General features: G+C 34.7%; 2 protein-coding genes across 3 annotated transcripts in view; both read right to left on the bottom strand.

Moving 5' to 3' along the window:
* LOC123533295 (transcription elongation factor SPT6-like) overlaps positions 1 to 13,507 on the bottom strand; it is a 38,393-nt gene extending 24,886 nt beyond the window's left edge. The window contains exons 1-12 of one of the 2 annotated variants that reach the window (XM_053519848.1): positions 13,268 to 13,507; positions 11,218 to 11,456; positions 10,748 to 10,938; positions 9,542 to 9,758; positions 7,115 to 7,196; positions 6,727 to 6,753; positions 6,023 to 6,122; positions 4,977 to 5,069; positions 2,167 to 2,352; positions 1,828 to 1,938; positions 979 to 1,068; positions 315 to 454 (exon numbers count right to left, since the gene is read on the bottom strand). In XM_053519848.1, coding sequence (XP_053375823.1) covers positions 315 to 454; positions 979 to 1,068; positions 1,828 to 1,938; positions 2,167 to 2,352; positions 4,977 to 5,069; positions 6,023 to 6,122; positions 6,727 to 6,753; positions 7,115 to 7,196; positions 9,542 to 9,758; positions 10,748 to 10,938; positions 11,218 to 11,428 — 1,448 coding nt within the window. In that variant the 5' untranslated portion in view covers positions 11,429 to 11,456; positions 13,268 to 13,507. The remainder of the gene's footprint in view (positions 1 to 314; positions 455 to 978; positions 1,069 to 1,827; positions 1,939 to 2,166; positions 2,353 to 4,976; positions 5,070 to 6,022; positions 6,123 to 6,726; positions 6,754 to 7,114; positions 7,197 to 9,541; positions 9,759 to 10,747; positions 10,939 to 11,217; positions 11,457 to 13,267) is intronic. The other variant, XM_053519849.1, reaches the window with a different exon arrangement.
* Positions 13,508 to 18,728: 5,221 nt separating this feature from the next.
* LOC123562265 (uncharacterized) lies at positions 18,729 to 20,779 on the bottom strand. Its single transcript, XM_045354912.2, has 2 exons — positions 20,765 to 20,779; positions 18,729 to 20,510 (listed from the first exon to the last, which is right to left on the bottom strand). Exons 1-2 carry the CDS (start codon positions 20,777 to 20,779, stop codon positions 18,729 to 18,731), a joined length of 1,797 nt encoding a protein of 598 aa, XP_045210847.2.
* Positions 20,780 to 21,129: the final 350 nt, after the last annotated feature.

The following is a 21,129-nucleotide window of genomic DNA, read 5'->3' as shown; positions in this document are numbered from 1 at the left end:
TACGGCAACTTTTCAGCTTTTAATGGTGCACGCAGACCCAAGGTGTCAGGCTTAGCACTGTTTTATTACTGGAAGGAATCTGAGTAGAACCACCAACCCTCTGTAAACCAGGTATATGGCTTCCTCACATGACAGAATTCTGCCCTCCAAGCAAGGTTTCTGAACCAAAAGAGGTGAGGGTCAAGTCAGACCATAACAGACCATTTAATAGCTGATCCCAAGGATCAATTGCACAATCCTGGAGACAAAATTTCAACATCAAACAGACTATCATTTGGACATTCATACAATGAGCAGTCAATGTCTACTCATACCTGTCAATGTCTTCCTCTGTCAATGTTCGCACATTACTCTCGAGAACTTTGTCTGGGTCAGAGTTCATTTCATACTGGTAATTTTGCATTCTTTCGAACAAACGTATCAGGTTTTGTTTTCTGGTTCGTAACTGTGTCCACTGAAATTGAAACAGAAAATATTTTTTGAACAAACAAATTAAATAGGAACTGTCTATTCTTCATACTACTTTTGATATAAATCCATGCAAAGTACAAATCACCAGACCTGCAACATGAGGGAGGATGGCGGACAGCTGTCAGAAGCAAGGGTATGAGAGTTACCAGTGCTAAGAAACATTAACTTAAAAGTCAAATTGAGAAGTGTGTCAATAATTTAACCAACGCTTTAAAAAAAATCTAAGCTCTTTACATTTTAGGCACTAGACTATTATTCTTCTAATAGTCAAGCTAAAAATCAAAGTAACAATCTTTAAGTAGGCCTACAGTGAAACACCACTAGCTTGAGCATCCATTTCTCAAGAATCTGGGCTCACTTGAACAATTTGTGAGATTGCCAGCCAAATTTCTAATATTTTCTATATTTAGATTACTCGAAACCTTGTATAACTTGAACATTTTGCAAATGCCCTTGCAACTTATGCAATCAGAGTTCTATGACAAATGTAACTTAATGAAAGCTTACCCTTTCATCCCAGTGCCAAACTCTCCATAAGTCATTAATGTTAAGATCTGGTTCAACACACTCTTTTCTGTAGAAGGCTATAAATGGTACCTAAATAAAAACAACACATACTCATGATATCTGATCTTACTTTAAGAGCACCTTAAAAAAGAATTTTACAAACATATTTCACTGGAGTAAAATTTCTTGCAAAAATATCCTTCAGAGTTAAAATATATGAAGTACCATGTTCTATTACGGCCGTCATCGTTTTTCCTTTTCACTCTGTAGATTGGTAAGGGCAATAGTAGGATAATACAATGCAAAGACACTATTAGGATGTGATGGCATAACAACAAAACGCGAAAATACAATAACACAATGCAATGACATAATAACATTTTCACATTGTGTTTTCCCATCTCATAACTATCATCCTTTGAAGAGCAAAATTGTGATATTACAATGGGGAGAAGCTGAAACACAATGGCACCCGGAGGAGCGATAGTACAGTGATAAGGCATGATGATACTATGCAAAAATGCCGAAAACATGGTGCAAAGGGCTAAACATCGATGTCCCTAACAGAGCACCTTAATGAAGTGTAATACTTTAAGCGGTCTTGAATATTTCATATCAAGAAATGCATAAAAATAAAATTCTATAATATGGAATTTTATAAATATCTTACACTTGTTGTCACCTCTTGTACTATTTCTCAATGCAAGATAAGCATTTTACTAGGATATTAATGTTCTTTCATCCAAAGTGTGGATGAGTAGTTCTCATTTAAGCACTTTTGTCAAATATATATTACTTTGGGTAGAGGAGGCTCTGCCCTGTACAACAATTTCTGCAAAATTTACTTACTTCGTGATGTTTGTTCCTCATGAAGTCCACTGCTTTCTTTATTTTCTCCACCATACTTGGGCCTTTCTTACTGTATCCATAGCTACCACCAGACTCCTGATCCAGAAATGTCTGTAACAAGTACAATTCATTTCATTACATATAAGTATAACCTGAGTTTATTTCACACAAAGTAACATTAGTTACCACCTGACTGTATGCAATTTTCCAACCTATTAATTTATTTAACCATGTGGAAAATGGAGTGATTTTCTTATCGTTCACTACTGTCTAACACAGCTGAAATCACCTCAGCATGTATGTATTTACCTTATCCTATTACTAAATTATACTGTTTACCTGTGTCGAGACTGGGGGTGAATTAAACGCCTGTTTGTAAATCCAATCAGCTTCCTCCTCCAGTTCCCCTTCCTCGGTCTCCTTCACTGGGGTCTGACGTAGCTGAAACCTTTCTGGCATGTCTGTACTTCTGATGACACTATCCTGCTCTGTCATGAAAGCCCTCGACAAAGCCTCAGGCTCATACTGAATAAGCAACAATAAATATATATACATATTTCTTGGGTGTTTTTTTTAAGAATTTTGGAGGACAAAGACAAAGCAATTAAGACAAACTTCTTTAAATGCGTTGTCTTTGCTGTGGCGGAAAATTCTAGGCGGCAGGACCCTGGCCCTACTTTAATAGGAAATTTGAAAGAGTCCGGTCTATGGTGACACCTAGCAGGACCAATTTTAGAATAACACACCCACGATTACCTCCCTTGTCTATGGTATCACCTAGTTGGGTAGGTTCAGTCGTGTGGTGACAAATCACCATCTCCGAAATTCAAAATTACTGATAGCATATCAGGCGTTCGGGTTAAGCCCTAAGAGCGAAAATAGGCTAGGTTTTTCCCGCGCTTCCTGTAATTTGTTTCATTTGGGGCGCTTGGGATGGTGATTAACATATTAGGCATTTGCGCGCTATTTTAATTATCTAGTCCCTGGGGCGCTGCTAAGATAAAAATACGGTAACAAAAATGAGGAGAAAAATATTTGTACAGGGACGCGCTGTGAATAGTTGTTAATTGGCTAGGGAACTGCCGCTTGGATTTTCCATCTTTTCTCTATGGTAGCACCTAGAGATAAGTTTTACATCACGATCGTTTAATCCATCAATTAAGTCTTATTTGATTTTCTGTGTCATTATTCAATTTACATGTGTGATTATGTTTATCATGTTTAAATGGTTTTATATGAATATACATATATATGCATAATAACATTTTGATGCCAAATACATATCCTTCTAGTCAGTATTAAATTTATTAGTGAAAGTAGAAATTAGTTGTTATTGCTGTCATAAAATAAGCACAATTATGCATTCAGCATAATTTAATTTATTTTTGCTGCAAAACATGGGGTCGAAAATATTTGGGTACGAAAATAGTTGAGTACGAAAGTACGATAAGCGGCCATTTTGTTTCGGATCACGTGACCGATATTATCACGTGACACAACAAAGGCCTTTCCATTTCCGGTTGAAATAAAACACAGATCTTGCTGCTCCACAAAAAATTACCCGCCCACCGCACCCTGTTTTTAAATATGTAGAATTTAATATAGATTTATCATTTAATGCAAATATACATGTGCTAATACTGAAAATGTTTATTTGTTCTGTGATACTGCCAAACAATTTTGTATGTTTCAGTTTGGGAGTAAAGCTAAATATTACTACAGAAGCTATTATTCATGTATTCAGCACCACACTAGTGAAGACAGTCGACACATTCACAGGCGAGCTACCAAAGAAAACTGCTGCCAAAACTGTAGACTGGAAAGTGTCATTTAGAACAGTAGCAGACATTAGTGTGTTGTGAATTCTTTAATTTGTAATGAGGGATCAAAGTAGTAAAATGTTAATGTTGTGATGCGGAAAATTCTAGGCGGCAGGACCCTGGCCCTACTTTAATAGGAAATTTGAAAGAGTCCGGTCTATGGTGACACCTAGCAGGACCAATTTTAGAATAACACACCCACGATTACCTCCCTTGTCTATGGTATCACCTAATTGGGTAGGTTCAGTCGTGTGGTGACAAATCACCATCTCCGAAATTCAAAATTACTGATAGCATATCAGGCGTACGGGTTAAGCCCTAAGAGCGAAAATAGGCTAGGTTTTTCCCGCGCTTCCTGTAATTTGTTTCATTTGGGGCGCTTGGGATGGTGATTAACATATTAGGCATTTGCGCGCTATTTTAATTATCTAGTCCCTGGGGCGCTGCTAAGATAAAAATACGGTAACAAAAATGAGGAGAAAAATATTTGTACAGGGACGCGCTGTGAATAGTTGTTAATTGGCTAGGGAACTGCCGCTTGGATTTTCCATCTTTTCTCTATGGTAGCACCTAGAGATAAGTTTTACATCACGATCGTTTAATCCATCAATTAAGTCTTATTTGATTTTCTGTGTCATTATTCAATTTACATGTGTGATTATGTTTATCATGTTTAAATGGTTTTATATGAATATACATATATATGCATAATAACATTTTGATGCCAAATACATATCCTTCTAGTCAGTATTAAATTTATTAGTGAAAGTAGAAATTAGTTGTTATTGCTGTCATAAAATAAGCAAAAACCTTTTTATTTCAAAAACAGAATATATTAAGGTCTTTGTACAGACTACGAAATAAGAAATGGAAACTAGACCTGCATGAAAATCAATGTTCTGTGTGGTTCACTTTAGGTAAAGTACTTCTTACAGTTATAAAACTATCAAAAGCAAGCAATATTACTAGAAAGTATCTGCAGAATATTACTGCTAAAATTCAATTAGCTTCTTTCTTATTCAAATGTACTGAACGCATATATCAGCTATAACATTGCATCTATTATACTACCATCTGTTTCCAGCAATTTTCACGTAACATACTACAATGCTATATCCGTTCTTTATTTTTATTCCCTGAAGAATGTATTAGCCGAAATATTGGAATATTAGTAAATTGTAAATTGACTATGTGTTTGGTTTTTTATCCACTACATTTTTAGCTTGTACAGAAATTTCCTGAAAATCTCTTTTCATCAACATTATGAAAAAGACGGTTTGTTTTATTCAAATATACAGAATAAATTTATCCACCAAATGAAATACATACTGTTGAAGAAGCTTTAGTTCCACCTTTGGGTCGTTTTTTCTTAACTTTTCTCTCCCCGCCGTCTTCTCCCTCCAGCTCGTCCTCATCAAGGTACTGTCATAAAATAAAAAAGTTTTGAATTACAGCAGAACTCAAAGACTACCCTGCAACTGATGACAATTTTTTATACAACTAACTTTATATATTTCCTTCTGGTTGGTAATAGCTACAAACCTACTGAAGGAACACTAACCTTTAGCATGCTGGTGGGAAGTGTATTAGCCTTTACGACCAGTGCAGACCAAGATCAGCAGTCTGATCATGGTCTGCACTGTTCGCTATTCAGTCTGTAAATTTGCGGTGAATATTCCTTCAAATGATGTGGTTCTGCCCAAATTGAATGATGGAGCAGTCCATTTTAGACATTTAGCAGGGTAAAGGTTAATTTCATATGCATTATTTATTTTTGTAATGTCAGTTTAAAGTAAATTCCCTACTACTTTTCAATTCAAACGACTGTGCTCTTATTACAGCAGTGTAATCTGAGGAAATCCAGACAACTTTTCAATTCAAATGACCATTTCATTATTTATTTTATAGCAGAGTAATCAAGTAAATTCCTGACTACCATCAAATTAAGCCAAATATGTTAAATATCTTCATCAGTGAAATCAAGAAAATTCCTGCAACACAGGGGAAGTGAACTCTGTGACTTACTTGTCCAATTTTACCAGGAAGTGTTTTCTATTTGTCAGTACATGTATAATGGTTATATAGTAAAATACGGTGAAATTCTTAGGGTCTGTATGGGCTCTGGGATAAGCCAGGCAAGTCTGACAATGGAATTTGCCACCACTAGTAACAGAGAAACCTACCGGTAGGCTAGTAAATTGCTGACTACCATTAAATTCAACTGATATGTTACTATCTCATTTTATAACACTATAACACAGTAAAGAAATTAACTTCACTTTGTCAGAGATACAAAAATTCACTTCCTCTTTCAGGTTCATAAATGAACTTTAACATACATCTGTACTATCATCACAAAGTGCATATGTACTAACCTCATCTTCTTCTTCTTCATCCTCCTCTTCATCACCATAATCCTTGAACTCATCAAAGTCAAAATCTACACCAAATATATCCTGTGCCTCTTGCAATAACCTGTATACAGATAGAATAAAGGTAGTTGTTAACATCTGAACCAAAAGAATTCCTACAAAGTAGCAACTGTCTAAACCCGCATTTTGCAAAACTTCAGAATAAGTTTACAAATTTCAGCAAATAAAAAGACAGGATCGCTAACTAGGTTTTTTTTTTTTGGATAGACTAATTTTACAAGTCTGAACAATGCTCAAGTTTTTATAATGGTAGTCTATGGGAAAATCACAATTTTGATGACATTTTTACAAAGAGTTATTTCTTTATTGTAGAACTTAATGACACTTTTTACAGTTGTAAATCAATATACTCTCTCTAATAAGATCATATTTAATGTACAGATCAGTGTGCTTATTTTTGAGATATTTACCAAATTTATAAAGCACCTATTTCATCTATATTATGCAACTAAAGACATTTCTTTCCATCTTTTTGGATGCTTTTACTAAATAATATTTTAATTATCCCTGATCATTACAGAAAGAATCTAAGCTAAATTCAACAAAATTGTCAATAATAATAACTCCCAATTCCATTTTTATCATTTTCTTATCAAAGATAAGAGAAACAAGAAAATGAAAACATGTAACAAGAAAGACAGTCTTACTGAGATCTGCATTCTGGGATAAAAATCCTGTTAAGTAATTCAAAGCAAAGAAAGAATTTTCAAAACTGATTTAACAAGAACTGTTAGAAGACAGCAAAGCTTGATAATTAAAAGAAGTTAAAACACACAAGACAAGTATAAAAGGGGCAACAATTTTAAGACATAAAACTTTCCCTTCTTATGATGCATAATGAGATAATTTATATACACCAAACAAAATTACTAAGTTTATGTTTTGACAAGAATACGAATAAACTTTATATAGTTAACACAAGACTTTCTGTCCATGATTTAATGTTCAAAATCTTCTTTCCTTATATTAACAGAAACTGCTGCATATTTTCTACAAAGGTGTAATGGGTCTTTAAAGTTAAACTTGAAAACTTACGCATCAGAGTGTATTATGTGCCTTTTCTTTTTCCTTCCACTGATTGGCTGGCCCTGATCATCCACGATAAAATCATCAAGTTCTGTAATTTCAAAATGGTTTGAAGCTATACAATTAGGCTATGCATATTTGGATTAATACCATCACCTTTCTTTTTTTTTTTAAATAATATCAAAATATGTTTTACATACATGCAAATAACATAGTAACTCCAGGGGTTCCATTTGACCCGGAACCCCGGGTCCGGACCCGGGAGATTTTCAAAAGACGCTAAAAGGACCCGGCATGATACTTGCCTGTGCGTCCTTCGGGACCCGGAGGCATTTTCCTTTGATAATCCTTTCTCTTATCATTCATTTCCTTCAGTAAAACTATTTCCACGATAGACACGTGTATTCAAAAATAAACACTTGCGGTCATGCCCTCCTGCCTTTGATCTTCTGCTAAATCCCGCCCTTTCTCATGTAGACATGCCTCGCTGATTTTTTTATCAGCAAGTTACGTCACGGTGAGTGCACATAGGTAAGAAGAATCAATGAAGTGTTGAAATTAATTGATAAAGAGTATTGATCCTGTGTACTGTCAAAAAAGGCGCCAATTATTAAATTATCGTAAGCAGCTGATTACCGAGCATGTGAAAAGTGCCCTGCAAGATTTTTTCATGCCAACTTTAAATAAGACCATTGTTTAGTGATCATACCGTAATTTCAACAAGAAACTTCACAAATTTTGATGAATTTTGAAAGCAAAAATAAATTTAGAATGTCCGTTCACAAGTCTAATTACACCCGATGTCATATGGAAATGAAATAGCAGACAGACTAACTAAGGAAGCTGCACTACAGGCTGAAGAAATGAAAGGAGAGTCACAAGAACCCATCACTCAAGGGGATGTAAAGAAGGCAGCCAAGGAAACAATTGCAATGTTGTGGCAAAGACGATGGGATACATCAGGAAAGGGAAAGCCATTGTATGACTTGAAGCCAAAAGTAAAACTGAAGCAAATGGATTACAGCACAAGTACAAATCAAAGAATTCTTATACAATTACAGAATGGCCACTGCAATTTAAAAGAGCATAGACACAAGGTTGGACTGGACAGTAACCCTCATTGTGAATGTGGTGACCCAGAATCAGTAGAACATTACCTTCTGGAATGCCCAATTATTGAGAATCACAGAGAGATAATGAAAACAAATTTGCAACTCAGAACTGGTATACGTAATCTTGGTCTCAAATTGTTACTTAGTTCAGGAGAAAATGACCCATGGAAAGACAGAAGACCCGTTATACTAGACGAACTTACCCAATATATTGATAGGTCAAAGAGGTTTGTTAAATCAGTTCTGGCCGATAACACAACCGGACTCCATATAAATGCTTAAATGTAAAAGTTTAATTTCAAAACACTACCTGAGAGACATTTACATTGTAAGACATATTTACTGGAGATCGAGACGACAACAATGAGTTATTGCGGCCGGAAGGCTTCGAAATCAAGATCAAGATATGCATATTTCCAAAATTCCTTAAAAAAACTGACTTTCAATGCAGTTTTTAATGATAAGAAGCATCATTATTTGAGGAACTATCTCTGATTTAGGTTAGTTGGCCAAGTAAACTAAGCAAAAACTACTTTCCGATGACATTCCGAAAGTGTACCAGTATCCGGATAGTACATTTTGGATACATTTTTATAGAGTGTTATAGCACTGTTCTGTTATTAAAAATTAAATGAAATATAGAAGAAAAACCTAATCAAAATAACATGAATTTTGATAAATATTAGTTTACAATATGAGACTATATGACCTGAAACTGACATTTTTATTATGCTGTAACATGATCTTGGGTTTAATGTTTTCTTAGGTAAAGATCTACGTATTACTAAATAAAAAAAATATAGTCAATTATATGGACGTGTTGGGACAGGACTCCTGTATTTTGGAAAAGGACCCTTCAAAATTTGGGCCCAAGGGTCCTGGGACTCTTGGGTTTTCAGGTCTAGTGGAACCCCTGAACTCTCTTATAGTAAAATGTCAACAATGACACTTTTATTTCTTTGTACTGGTAGATCAGTTTGTTAATGCATAAAATTAGTACCAATGTACTTACAGCAGTTCTGTATAATGATAAATATTTTTCCAAGTACTTTTTAAAACGTTTATAAATTATAAAACCAAAATGGTAACACTCACAGAATTCATATTTAACACAGTCTAAGAAAGTCTTTTGAACTGTATCCTAGCATAAAACTTAAACAGGCACATATTCATATTTATGTAATTTTTTTCAAAATTTATCAAGTCCCTTAAAAAAAAATACAGAGAGCATTTTTTACTTATTCGCCTTAAGATAATTTAGATTACCATCCTCCTATAAAACATGCACAGTGCAGACAGACAATATAAGAAGTTTAAAAGGTACCATCTTCTTCATCTGAGCCTTCTACAGCCAAGTCCCGAGCCTCAGTCTCTGCTCTGGTCATTCTTGACCTTGCGTCATCGTCATCATCCTCAACATCATCATCTCCCTCAAATAACTCATTAGCAATTCTCTCCTGAGCCGCCCCTTCAGTTTCTTCCTCTTTCTCGCTATCTTCATCATCAGAGATCATTCGCTTGATACGCTTCAATTTCTTTGCCTAGTGGGGCAATTAAATAGTTTTAAACTTTTACTTTAATCTGTTAAAATTCAGTGGCAAAACAAACTGAATTATACAAAGAAAGAAGAAAAAAGTCAGAATTTGCAGTATTTCATATTTTATATGAAATGCCATAAAGTAACTGTTCTAATGAATAAGATTGCTTGTTTGGGTTAAATGCCATTTTCCAAAAGTATTTCAGCTATGTAACAGTGGACAGTTAACCTAACTAGTGTTCCTGGATTCTGTACCTGTACTAGCCACTTTTCCACAATTACCAACTCTTCTGCATGAATCACAGCTGAAGGATGAATGATTGAATGATTTCAGACACAATGTCTTTTAACAAACTGACATGCCTCACCCAGGAATCAAGATCCATAGATCAGTACTCTACCCCCTGAGCTAAGCTACAATAATACAGTACAATCTTACTTAAGGATACACCTCGAGACCAAATACCTCCCAATAAAGGCATATATTTTTTTAAGTAAACTAGTTTCTCTGAAAATTAATCTCTCTTGAGCAACAACCTGTGTACTGCATCCAAGTTTCAGCTTTCCTAGCAGCGGTGAGGATATATTTTATAATATAATACAATAAACCAAAATGTTTCTTTGAGCAAATGTACACATTCCTTTCTTAGAAGGTAACCTTTCACATGTATTTACCAGCCATCTTGCACTCTCTATATGCTGCCACAAATGAAGGCAAGATAAAACTGACTAACTTTGACGACTTCATACATCAGCAAGTTTAACTATCCAACATTAATAAACATCTGCTTTATGCAACAACTCCGATGAGCAAACACCTATCTACAAAGGTCAAAGGCAAATATTTTCTTTTTCCATTACATTGAATTTTTAGCATATCATTAAATTACTTCACAGTAACAGCCTCAAACAAACTTCAATTTCCCAGTAAAGTTCACTTTCAAGAGGTTGTATTGTACAACCATACCATATTCTCAAGTATTGTATACTTACCCTCTGTACTTTAATTCCAAGATTTTCCTCGATAAGATCATAGTCTTCATCTTCAAGTTGATCATCTTCTTCCTCTGACTCATGTTTTCGTTTCTTCTCTCCCTCACCCTCTTCCTCCTCATCCACTTCTTCTTCTACATCGTCATCCTCATTTATAAAGTCTTTCATCTCCTCAGCTATTGCTGCCTCATCTAAAATAACAACAGAACACAGCAAGTGTTTTAATTTCTCATAGCGTTTTTATGTTCCACAGAATATTCAAATAAAGAATCTTCACAATAAGGACCAAAGGCTGTTGCAAAAAGATTGACTTTTAAAGTGTTAATGACTAAGCAAAATCAATTTAAAACGAAAGAAATTACAAAAATTTGCATCTTTTAAAGTTTGCTGATCAAGTATTCAACCGACATTACATTTTTTCTGCCAGGTTAATCACTCCTACCAGTGTATAAATATACTCTCTGTCATACCTATCTCCTCTTCCTCATCATCATCTTCGTCATCTGACAGTATTTTCTTCTTTTTCTTTTCTTTCTTCTTCTTAACTTTCTTTCTTCTTGCACCACCAGACACATCTGACCCCGCTTCTGATCCCGACATTGAACCACTAGAACCTGACCCAGACCCCTCCTCACTGGATGCCTCAGATACCTCCGCCTCATCCTCGAAGAAGTCTGACATTGCTGCTACTATGGATTTTACTATGGATCTTAAATAAAGAAAACTATGCTATAAATAATTGTAACGCAAGAGATCTTATGGTCATTATAATAATAAAAATTATTAACTGCAAGAATAACTTCCAACATTTTCAACAGTTTCTGTTGCTGTTTATTTTCTTCTTTTTAAGAACATGTTATATGATAAAAAGAAATAATTATATGATGATATCTGAAACTTAAAGCTTTCCCAGCTGACTTTATGTAAAAGAAGTGTCTAGCCATCCAGTAACCGGATGCCTAGCCTGTGTTCTAGCTGTCCAGTAACAAGACACCAAGCCTTTCCGTTAGGGTTATTCCAGCCGTCCGGTAATCAATTCCTTTATGAATTATGTATTTTCCTGTTAAAATACTGTACTTTTAGATAATAAGTTGCTAACCTTCGTATAATCAATATTAGTTAAAAACACTGGTATAAAGTTATGTTCATTGTTTAAAAGCATTTCAAAAGTAATTTACAGATAAAGTGTTGCATCAGAAAATTTGAGAGTACATGTAAGTAATGAGAAATTATAAAAAAAACTTTTAGTATGCTTAGGGCATGTGTTAAACATGATCACAAAAATAAAAATTTATTTTTATATTTCTACACCATTATCATGTATGTCACACCTCTACTTTTATGTGTTGCTGAGAAAAAGAAAATAAAACAAATATCGAATGTCTGGTCTGAATTATGCCTGGTATTTTTACAGATAAATATTGCTATGTTTGGCAAACAAGATATGATAATGTAATGAAACATGATACCATTGATACCACTGATATTCTTGATATCGACATTATGGATAAAATCCCATTTTCCGGTATTAACCACCAATAAACGCCCATTCCCAGTTTTACGGTGAGGGGGGTATCGGCCATTTTGCTACATGGCGGTAGTGTTTAGATTATCCTTTTTTTCCAGGTTTTAAACAAACAGGGTTTTTTCTTCCTGTTTTGGGAACAAAGCCTATACCCCCACTATTGGGAATTCTGACACGTAAATGTTCCATACTGGGAAATATTCAGTTCCATAAGATATAGTAAGGACACTTGTTTCACATTGTACAACCTCTTTAACATACTGCCATTACAAAATTGTCCATAATTTGGTCAGTGTTTGTGCAATTTTGATGAAATTTTTTTCAGTATGTAGATTGGGAATTTTGCACTAATTTTGGGGAAAATACATACTTTTTGGCATTGGGAATATAGCCGAATAACTGCTGTAAAATGGCCGAAAAAAAACCCTGACAAAGAAAATGAATAAAGAAGTATTGCAGATTATCATTAAACATTGTTGTAATTAAGATGTAGCAAAAAATATTCTCAAAGTTTACTTTTATTTTTGAAATTTTATCTTTTATTCTACACTGCCGCTTCCGTGGCTCGATACCGAAGGTGTGAAATTATTCACATTTTTCAAGGTAAAACAGATTATTTTTGCAAAAAAGATGTTGCCGAGGTCGTAGAATAGTATTTCCATTGTGAGAAAGTAAGAACTTTCATAAATCCTTATCTTCTGGCAAAAATAATCCCTAATATTGTACACGGTCTTTATATCGATTAATCTCGCCAGCCCCCCTGACCCTATTTATGGAAATACCGGAAAACGGGATTTATCCTTAATGTCGATATTGTCAATACTGTATGTTTTTTCACGTTTGCACCCCAACCCCCTCAACCAAACCATACAGTAATTGTTTAGAATTCAGAGATGAAATTCACCAAGACAGGAAAACAGACATACTTTATGAGGAATTAAACATTTTGCTACGACATTTTGAAGTTAAAAGGAATATGTAAACGGATTATTTACTTTTGTAAATATTTTTTTCTCCAGAAATTCAACTTCCGGTCACCAAACCGAGATTCTAGATAACGATTTCACATCTAACTACACTGGTAGTAGAGTCAACATAGTGACTAAAACTAAACAAATATACATATATTTTGACAAACACAAAAATACTGGGTTTTAAGATTTTATTTCAAGTAAAAAGTTTCAATTTTTATCAAAACGCAGGCCACAGTAACTTTCGACCACCATATTTTAAGAACGCACTGAAAATTTGCTAATTTATGATTGGTCAAAAGCGCGTTGTTTATAAATGATTGACCGCGGAGTTGAATTGTACCACGGAGTTTAGCTCGAATGACTCCACTACGTCGTCAATCTTTTAAGATAAGATAAGATTTTGAACCGACTAAAGATTTTCCTCTTGATTTATTTTCTGTTTAAACATATGACTATATCATCATTAATATGAAACAGGCCCTCCCTATTCAACATGAAAACCTACATATGTGAGTTTATTTTGGTTCCTTACTTCATATATGTTTCCAATATTATGTTTCCAATATTTTTATGAAGCAATATATCAATAGCTCTTTGCCTGCAACATATTGATAAAATTTAAGAATGATGGTGAATCAGAATTGTCAAAACTCCGTAATTCTGGATATATTAAGCTTGTATCTCTTCATGCATTTCATACAGAACATCTACCTGAACTGAATGTACATAGTATTCAATTGTAGAACAGGATCTTTCACTGAGTGGTTCAAAAACTTGAAAATAGAGTTTAAGAGTTACAGAAAATTGTGATCTTAGTTGGTGCAAGGAGGCGTGAGGGGTGTTGCATATTTCATAACCTCTTAAGAACAGACACCATCAAACCGAATCTGCTATTACTAGTATGTTGCTTTATTGCGTTCTATGCTTTCAAAGGAGCTTCTCACAATTTTTATCATGTAGCAAGGTGAGTATATAAAGCACTGTGAGTGTAGTCTCTCAGTATGGCAAAGCGCCTAGCTATGAAAAACAAGGACATATATCTAACAGGGAATGCCGCATGTTCCAAAAACAAAGCCTCCGCAAAACGAAACCTACAGTAGTCGGATTAGCATATAAGACTACCAATGTCACAATCACAAAAATGAATTATTCATTGACAGTTTATATCATGGCGCATAAGGACACCACATTGGAACTATTATATTATTGTCATAATATTATAAACAATTAAACATCACGCATCATAAATCAGCTGCGGCTTGGCATCCATTTCCACTATCGTCCATGAACAAGCTCAATCAAGCCGAACCTGCAACATTTTCGTTTTTGTCATGTTGAGCGACCTGTGGAGTTTCAATTTTTTCTATATTTTGTTTTGTATTTTGTGAATGTGACATTTCCATGGTAGTGCAATATGCTGGTTCGACTGTATAGCTAGGCATACTGTCGTAATTTCAATTTTCATTCAAAAATGTTCCTTTTAAATGGAAATAAATGTAAACCAACCTCGTAGAATTTCTGAAGGGTCAGTAATTTTATTATTTTAATGAATGCTTGAGTAAAGCAGCAGTTCCGGAAGTAGAAACACAGAAACAGCTTTCCCGTATAATTTAAAGAACTTAATATATAATAACAGGAAGGCAAGCCATTTAACAGCGTTGCACTATCAGTGCTGTAATCCTCTTGACAATGTCTTTGACAATTAATTACAAAATCATCTTTTTTTTTACCATTATTTATGGTATATCTATAATTCCTGTATTTCCCAAAGTCGTCAATTCTGATGACCAGAAACAGTCTTCCAAATTTCAAAGGTAACAAAATATTATGGAAGAATTTCACCCTACACCTTGGCTGGATTCTCAGAAATGATATTATATTGAATAATGACTATATAATTAAGTAATAAAACAAGAAAACTATGAGGGGCCCTTAGTCGCTAACCGGAGTTTCACAGCTCGAACAGGTAACAATTTTGGTAAACATTTCTACCGAATTGTTTTTAAAACTATAATGTAGATTAATAAAATTCAGTAGAGTATAAAGTATTTTGGTATAATAGTTGGAAGAAGTTTCCAGAAGACGGACGGATATCATTAAAGTGGTGACATTCAAAGATGAAATAATAATTACTCTCTGGAAGACTACATTAATAAAGAGATTTTCGACAAATGTTTTTTTTTTCTAATCAAATGCTGGTTTGGATTCGGTATTTAGACAAGAGTCATGCATAATTTATTGTTGAAACTGTGTTTCAATCTCTATGAACCGATAACAGAAAAGTATTGTAGTACAGAAATGTTCTGACGCGTATAGGCTAAAAATCAGTGACATTGCGTAAATTATACTTAAAATTTTCCTCTGCAAATGGTCGAAATAGAGAAGAAAGTACATAAGAGTTGGTCCGTCCCTCATTTTGTTGAGCAGAAATAGTTTTTGGGGTTTTTTTTGTTTGTTTTTTTACTTTTTCCCAAGGAACTTCTGTATGAAATGCATGCAGAGATACAAGCTCAATAAATCCAGAATTACGGAGATGTTTCTTACTGAATTGTGTCTAGATCCAATTTCTCATTTCTGTATACAACTGATGTAAACCACATCAGCATACTCAGAGCTGCTAGATGTCTTAAGAAAAATAAGTTTATGACCTCTAAATATATTTTTATTATTTGAGACTTAAGTTTACTTGTGATATTTATTCTTGTCCATTCCCCTCTGATGAAATTAATTTGAAAATGCTAAGAGCAAACACCTGAAAAGTAGACACCAAGACAGGTTTCCTAGGAAATAAGTTTATCAGGCATAAGAAGCGGCAGTTGAAAAGGTATTGATATTTAAATAAGAAAGTCATCTTTTCTGTATTGGAAGTATTAAACATCATTAGAACGGGGAAACGTGTGGTGTATATTTAGTGATCAAACAGTAGATTGTATGATAATAATGCATCTGAATAATTAAAAAGCTCGTAGATCCAACGCCATATTTAACTGCTGGAAGAGGTCATGAACTTTCAACATCTATCAATCAAATCTTCAGCTTTAATCTTTAACAGTTATAATTCCAACTTTCCTTTTTAAAAATGTCATCGTAATGAATATTTTGATCTTAAGTGCTCAAAATATAAAGTTATCAAACTCAACAGTGGACATAAACAAAGTCTTAAACCGGTGCTAAGGCGTGATGTTTTGCACATTTTCTTACGTTCGAGTCTGCTTTTAATCATTCTCGCATACCAGAGGTCTACCATGGCCCCACGGTTCGTATCGGGATTTTTACGAACCTCTGATGGATGAGAATGGCTTTTAATTTGCGCGGTTGCGTATTATGCTTTAAAAATTTTTGACTACATGTACATGTATCACAAAAACATTTTTATGTATCGTAATACTGTGGCGCCTGTTAAAATCTTCCCGTACTTTAATTCTATCCCTACATTTTATTTTTTATTATATTTTCTGGTCCTTAGGAATAATGAAGTTCGTTCAGTTGTTATAAGCATAACAGAATTCCTCTTAAGCCGGTGCTCACAAAAATTCACATCGGATTTGCTTTTTTTGCAATTATTTTGCAGGGCCTTTCCCCTATAAAGCTACAACCCGTAAAAGGAGGCAACCCCAAATCAAAAAAGTACGTTTTTCCCAATGCTGAACTTAAATTCCCAAACCACTGTTACTGCCTAGGGTTTTTCTTTTTTGCTTGTCAATAATAGTGTTGCTACTTTGAAAAATGTTACGCATTACATTTATTAACAGTTATCAAAATGCCATCACACATTTTTAAAATGTTGTTAAATTTCAATGACATTTTTTAAGTTTTCATTATTTACAATTGAGACAAATTATAGAGGTATTTTCCCAATTGTTACGATGTTGGTAGCATTCCAAAAATGATGAGAAAAAGGCCTGTGTTTGGCTGCTTTCAATGTTTCCAAAATATCTTCTTTTACTTTTTTAACGTTAAATGGACTGGTATATAGAGGATATTCGTTTTTTTTTCAGTGTAAGATCAAAATACACTGCACCGAGTTAACATCAGAGGCAATATTTTTACAAATGTTGTATTATATTGCCACGAGCAAAAATACAAGAAATGCTGTTGTCGTTATAATTTTGCATGTGTAATAAAATCTGAGAATATCCTTTGGAATAAGCAATATATGGTACTAAGCAAACACAGGCTATTTAGCGGATTTATATTATTAAAGTAAAATTTAATATTCTTCGTTCTTTATCCCAAAGGAACAGAAAAAAACACGCTAAAACAAAACAAATTTCATTTTATTTCATGTTTCAACCAAATTTCATATTTCTAAAGCATGTAATAAATGATTTTATTTTCCTTATTGTTCGGAATGAGGCAGGCATCACTGCAGTCATCACCGATTTTTAAAGTCTGAAAACATTTTGCTCTGACATTCTTAAAGTAGCACAAATTATATTGGAATTTTGCCAAAGGAAAGCGGCAACTCATCGAAAGCTCTTTTTAATCAAAATCACATCAAACTGACTTTTTTGCCATTCTTAAATCTACGTAAATATAACGTAACTAATTATTCAATTGTTTTACCCGCAATATGTCTTAAATTTGTGTTGTAAAACTCATATATTTTAACCATGCACTTTTACATAGATCTAGGCACGAAAAAACATGAACATTTACTAGTAAAAATGTTGAGAAAGCTACTGATGGAAAGAGAATAACTTATGCTACCAATATGTATGCGTCAAAATATGTAGAAATACAGTATATGTATGTGAAAACCAATTGCAGGACTGTTAATTTGATGCACGTGTGACTATGTTATCTCGTGCAGGTATCATAGGAATATTACTTTAACCATTTTATTGATATAACATGGAAAGGATTAAGACTGAAAAACGAAGTTCACTGAACTATTTCACTCTAGCTATAAACAGGCTGTTGCTGGTGTGTAAAGTGGTCTTTTGAAAGGACATGAAGAGTCGAGCAAGTTCACCTTTTTCATATTCTTGTAATTCGGTCGCTGAAGCGCATGCGCAGTAGAAGTCACAATTTGGATTTTCATTACCCGAGAAAATACCTGCTGTATCCTCGTTCACCCGCGATTCGCGACCATAAGACTTTGTCTCCATAAAAAAGAATAAAATATAATGTAGGAACTTATATGTGTACTTACCAATGAAAATCAATCCATTTTCCACTGATTTGTTATAAAATTTATCAAACTTATGGCTTCATAATCAATAAGTAGGTCAATTGTTTACTGGTATCACAGGTGGCCGCCATTTTTTCCTTACTATCATTCATTTCGAGGCTTACATCTACCCATAATTCCTTGCTAAAAGTTACAGTTAGGCCATATCAAAAGTCTATTAATAGGTTCTGGTGCACTGTAAGTCAAATTTACTTAAGATAAGAACATGAGAAAGTTTATAAAAACAAGTAACAGTCTAAAAAGTTGAACTCCATAACTTATGTACAATTGTTTTAAATGTTTATTTCATTATTCTTCCTTGCAATGTGGGCAAAGGAACTTATCTCCTCTTCTGACCACTCTTACTTCTGTGCAGAAGGCAAGATGAGTCCAGTGCAGACATGGCCTTCCGTTAATCATACCATCACACTGGGCCCACTTAGTGAAAATAAGAGATGTGGCACCAGACACTTCCTTTGGTGTGAATAAGTTGCAAACACAACACTTGTCACTTTCATCATCATCTTCATCTGAAGAGGTAGAACTACTACTGGCAAGATTTATATGGGAAGGGCCAGGTTGTGGTTCTATAGTTGGTTTCACAGTCTGTGCAGTAAGTTTCATTTTTTTTTTGTTTTTTCCAGTGGCACTTGACTTTTTTGCAGGTTTTGGCATAGATTTTTCATTTTCATATGCAGCTAATTTTGCATGAACAGTGCTGTCAGTAATTTCTTTGCCAGCTACAATGTTACTTACATTTCTCCTGTTAGTTTTCTTTGCAGTAGACTTTGCTTTGTTCATTTTAAGGTCATTTTCCTTACCTGCAAACATGCTATACCCATCTGCTACATCCACACAAATACCACCTTCAACAGTTGCATCAGAGTCAGTATCACTAGTGTAAAGTTCTGCTGGAATCAAGTCGTGTTTTGGTACAGCTTCCTTATTAAGTGGATAAATACCAGCACGCTTAAAGCCAGACTGCAAATTTTCTGGTTTCAAGGCCTGGTGATATACCTTACAAGCAATTGCACAAATATTGTATCTTGTAATAGCTGCAGCTGTTTCGCGCATTAACTTGTGACATGCATGATTGTAAATACGCTGAAAAGGGCCATAACAAGCTAAATCCAAGGGTTGTAGCAGGTGGCTTGTGTGTGCAGGGAGTATGAAAAGAATAATATTGTTATCTTTAGCCCAGTCAACCAATCCTACAGATATATGAGAACGGTGGCCATCCAATATAAGTAGGACCTTCTCATCTGAACGACCTGGAATATATTTCAGGAAGTGATTTTCCATAAAATCTCGGAAAATTGCAGAATTGGACCAACCGGTCTCGCTCATAGTTCCTGTTGCCCCCGGACTGCTGCCTTCAAGTAAGTCTGGAAGAAGTCTTTTACCTGGGAAGATAAGGTATGGTGGCAAAGCATAACCGCTAGCACTGCCACATCCAATAAGCGTGACAGTCTTACTTTTGCCAGATGTGACAGCTGGAGGGTAATGGTCTGCCCTTGCAATAACAGGAGGGGGCTTATGATCACAGGTAAGGCCTTTCTCGTCCACATTAAAAATAAGATGTGGCTTGTCGAGCAGGTCATGTTTCCTTAAACACTGCTCTAAGTTGTCGAAGTAGTTATTCACAACAGATTCTTTTGCCATTTTAGCCCGTGCATATTCTAATGACCTGGGATTCAGCTTTTTCATTTCTGGCCACCTACTTCTAAAACCCTCTAACCAATGAAATGATAACGTCTGAGTCTTGGTCCTTTTGCCAAGGGTTACTGCAAAGTCACTTGCAATATCAATACATTCTTGACAAGTGTAGCCATATCCATATTCAGCCATGGTTTGAAAGTGTTTTACCAAAAAGGCCTCCTCAAGCTGGCTAAACAAAGGATTGGAACCCATTACAAAATTTTCAGGATCAATTTTTCCTAAAACTCTGTCCCTTAAAGTATTTTCTGGCACAGCATATATTTTTGAGGCTCTTAATACTGATACACCTTCCTCCCGAACACATTTGTAGGCATTGGTCAAAGCTGTTGGTGAATATAGCCTGTATTTTTTCCTAACTGGCTGTGGGGTGGCCTTAAAATAGAAAAAAAATCAATAAGAATTGATAAAAATATGGGGACTGAAAATTTAACAATAGAAATTTGCTTGGCCTAATTCATTATAGGTGGCGCCACTGTAAGTAGGTCAGTTTTACTACGAATGCAGACGAAGGAGAATAGTGGGAGAATCTTGATTTTTTAGCTTTAAAATGGATTTTAAAAATAAGAAAATTTTGGGAATAAGGAAATAAGGTAATTTTATAGAAAAAATAGTTTTTTTACTCTTACCTGCTTAAACCGCATGATTTTTGTCAATATTTATGCCGTCACAGTAGAGTAACCTCTAACCAAAACATTCCCACGGTCGCGCATGTGCAAACAACCACAGGTGCCCGTCCAGTCTTGGTGCCCATATGGGTGCCGCCCCCTCCAAAAAAAAAAAAAAAAAAAAAAAAAAATTAAAAACACTGTTTTAAGCCTAAAACGAAAAAAAAAATTTTTTTTTGAAATTTTTTTCCCCCTATATATACTCTTATATGGAAAAGGTGCATGTGTTGCCGTAACGCTATGGAGGTTTACTAGGACACGCTGTGGAACAACCAAAATGTCCAGTTCAGTACCAATGCAAGCTACCCTGCTGCAATTTACACATC

This window comes from Mercenaria mercenaria, chromosome 12 (genome assembly GCF_021730395.1).
Source record: "Mercenaria mercenaria strain notata chromosome 12, MADL_Memer_1, whole genome shotgun sequence".
NCBI classification, from domain to species: Eukaryota; Metazoa; Mollusca; class Bivalvia; order Venerida; family Veneridae; genus Mercenaria; species Mercenaria mercenaria.
This window is presented reverse-complemented; position numbering and strand designations above follow the sequence as displayed.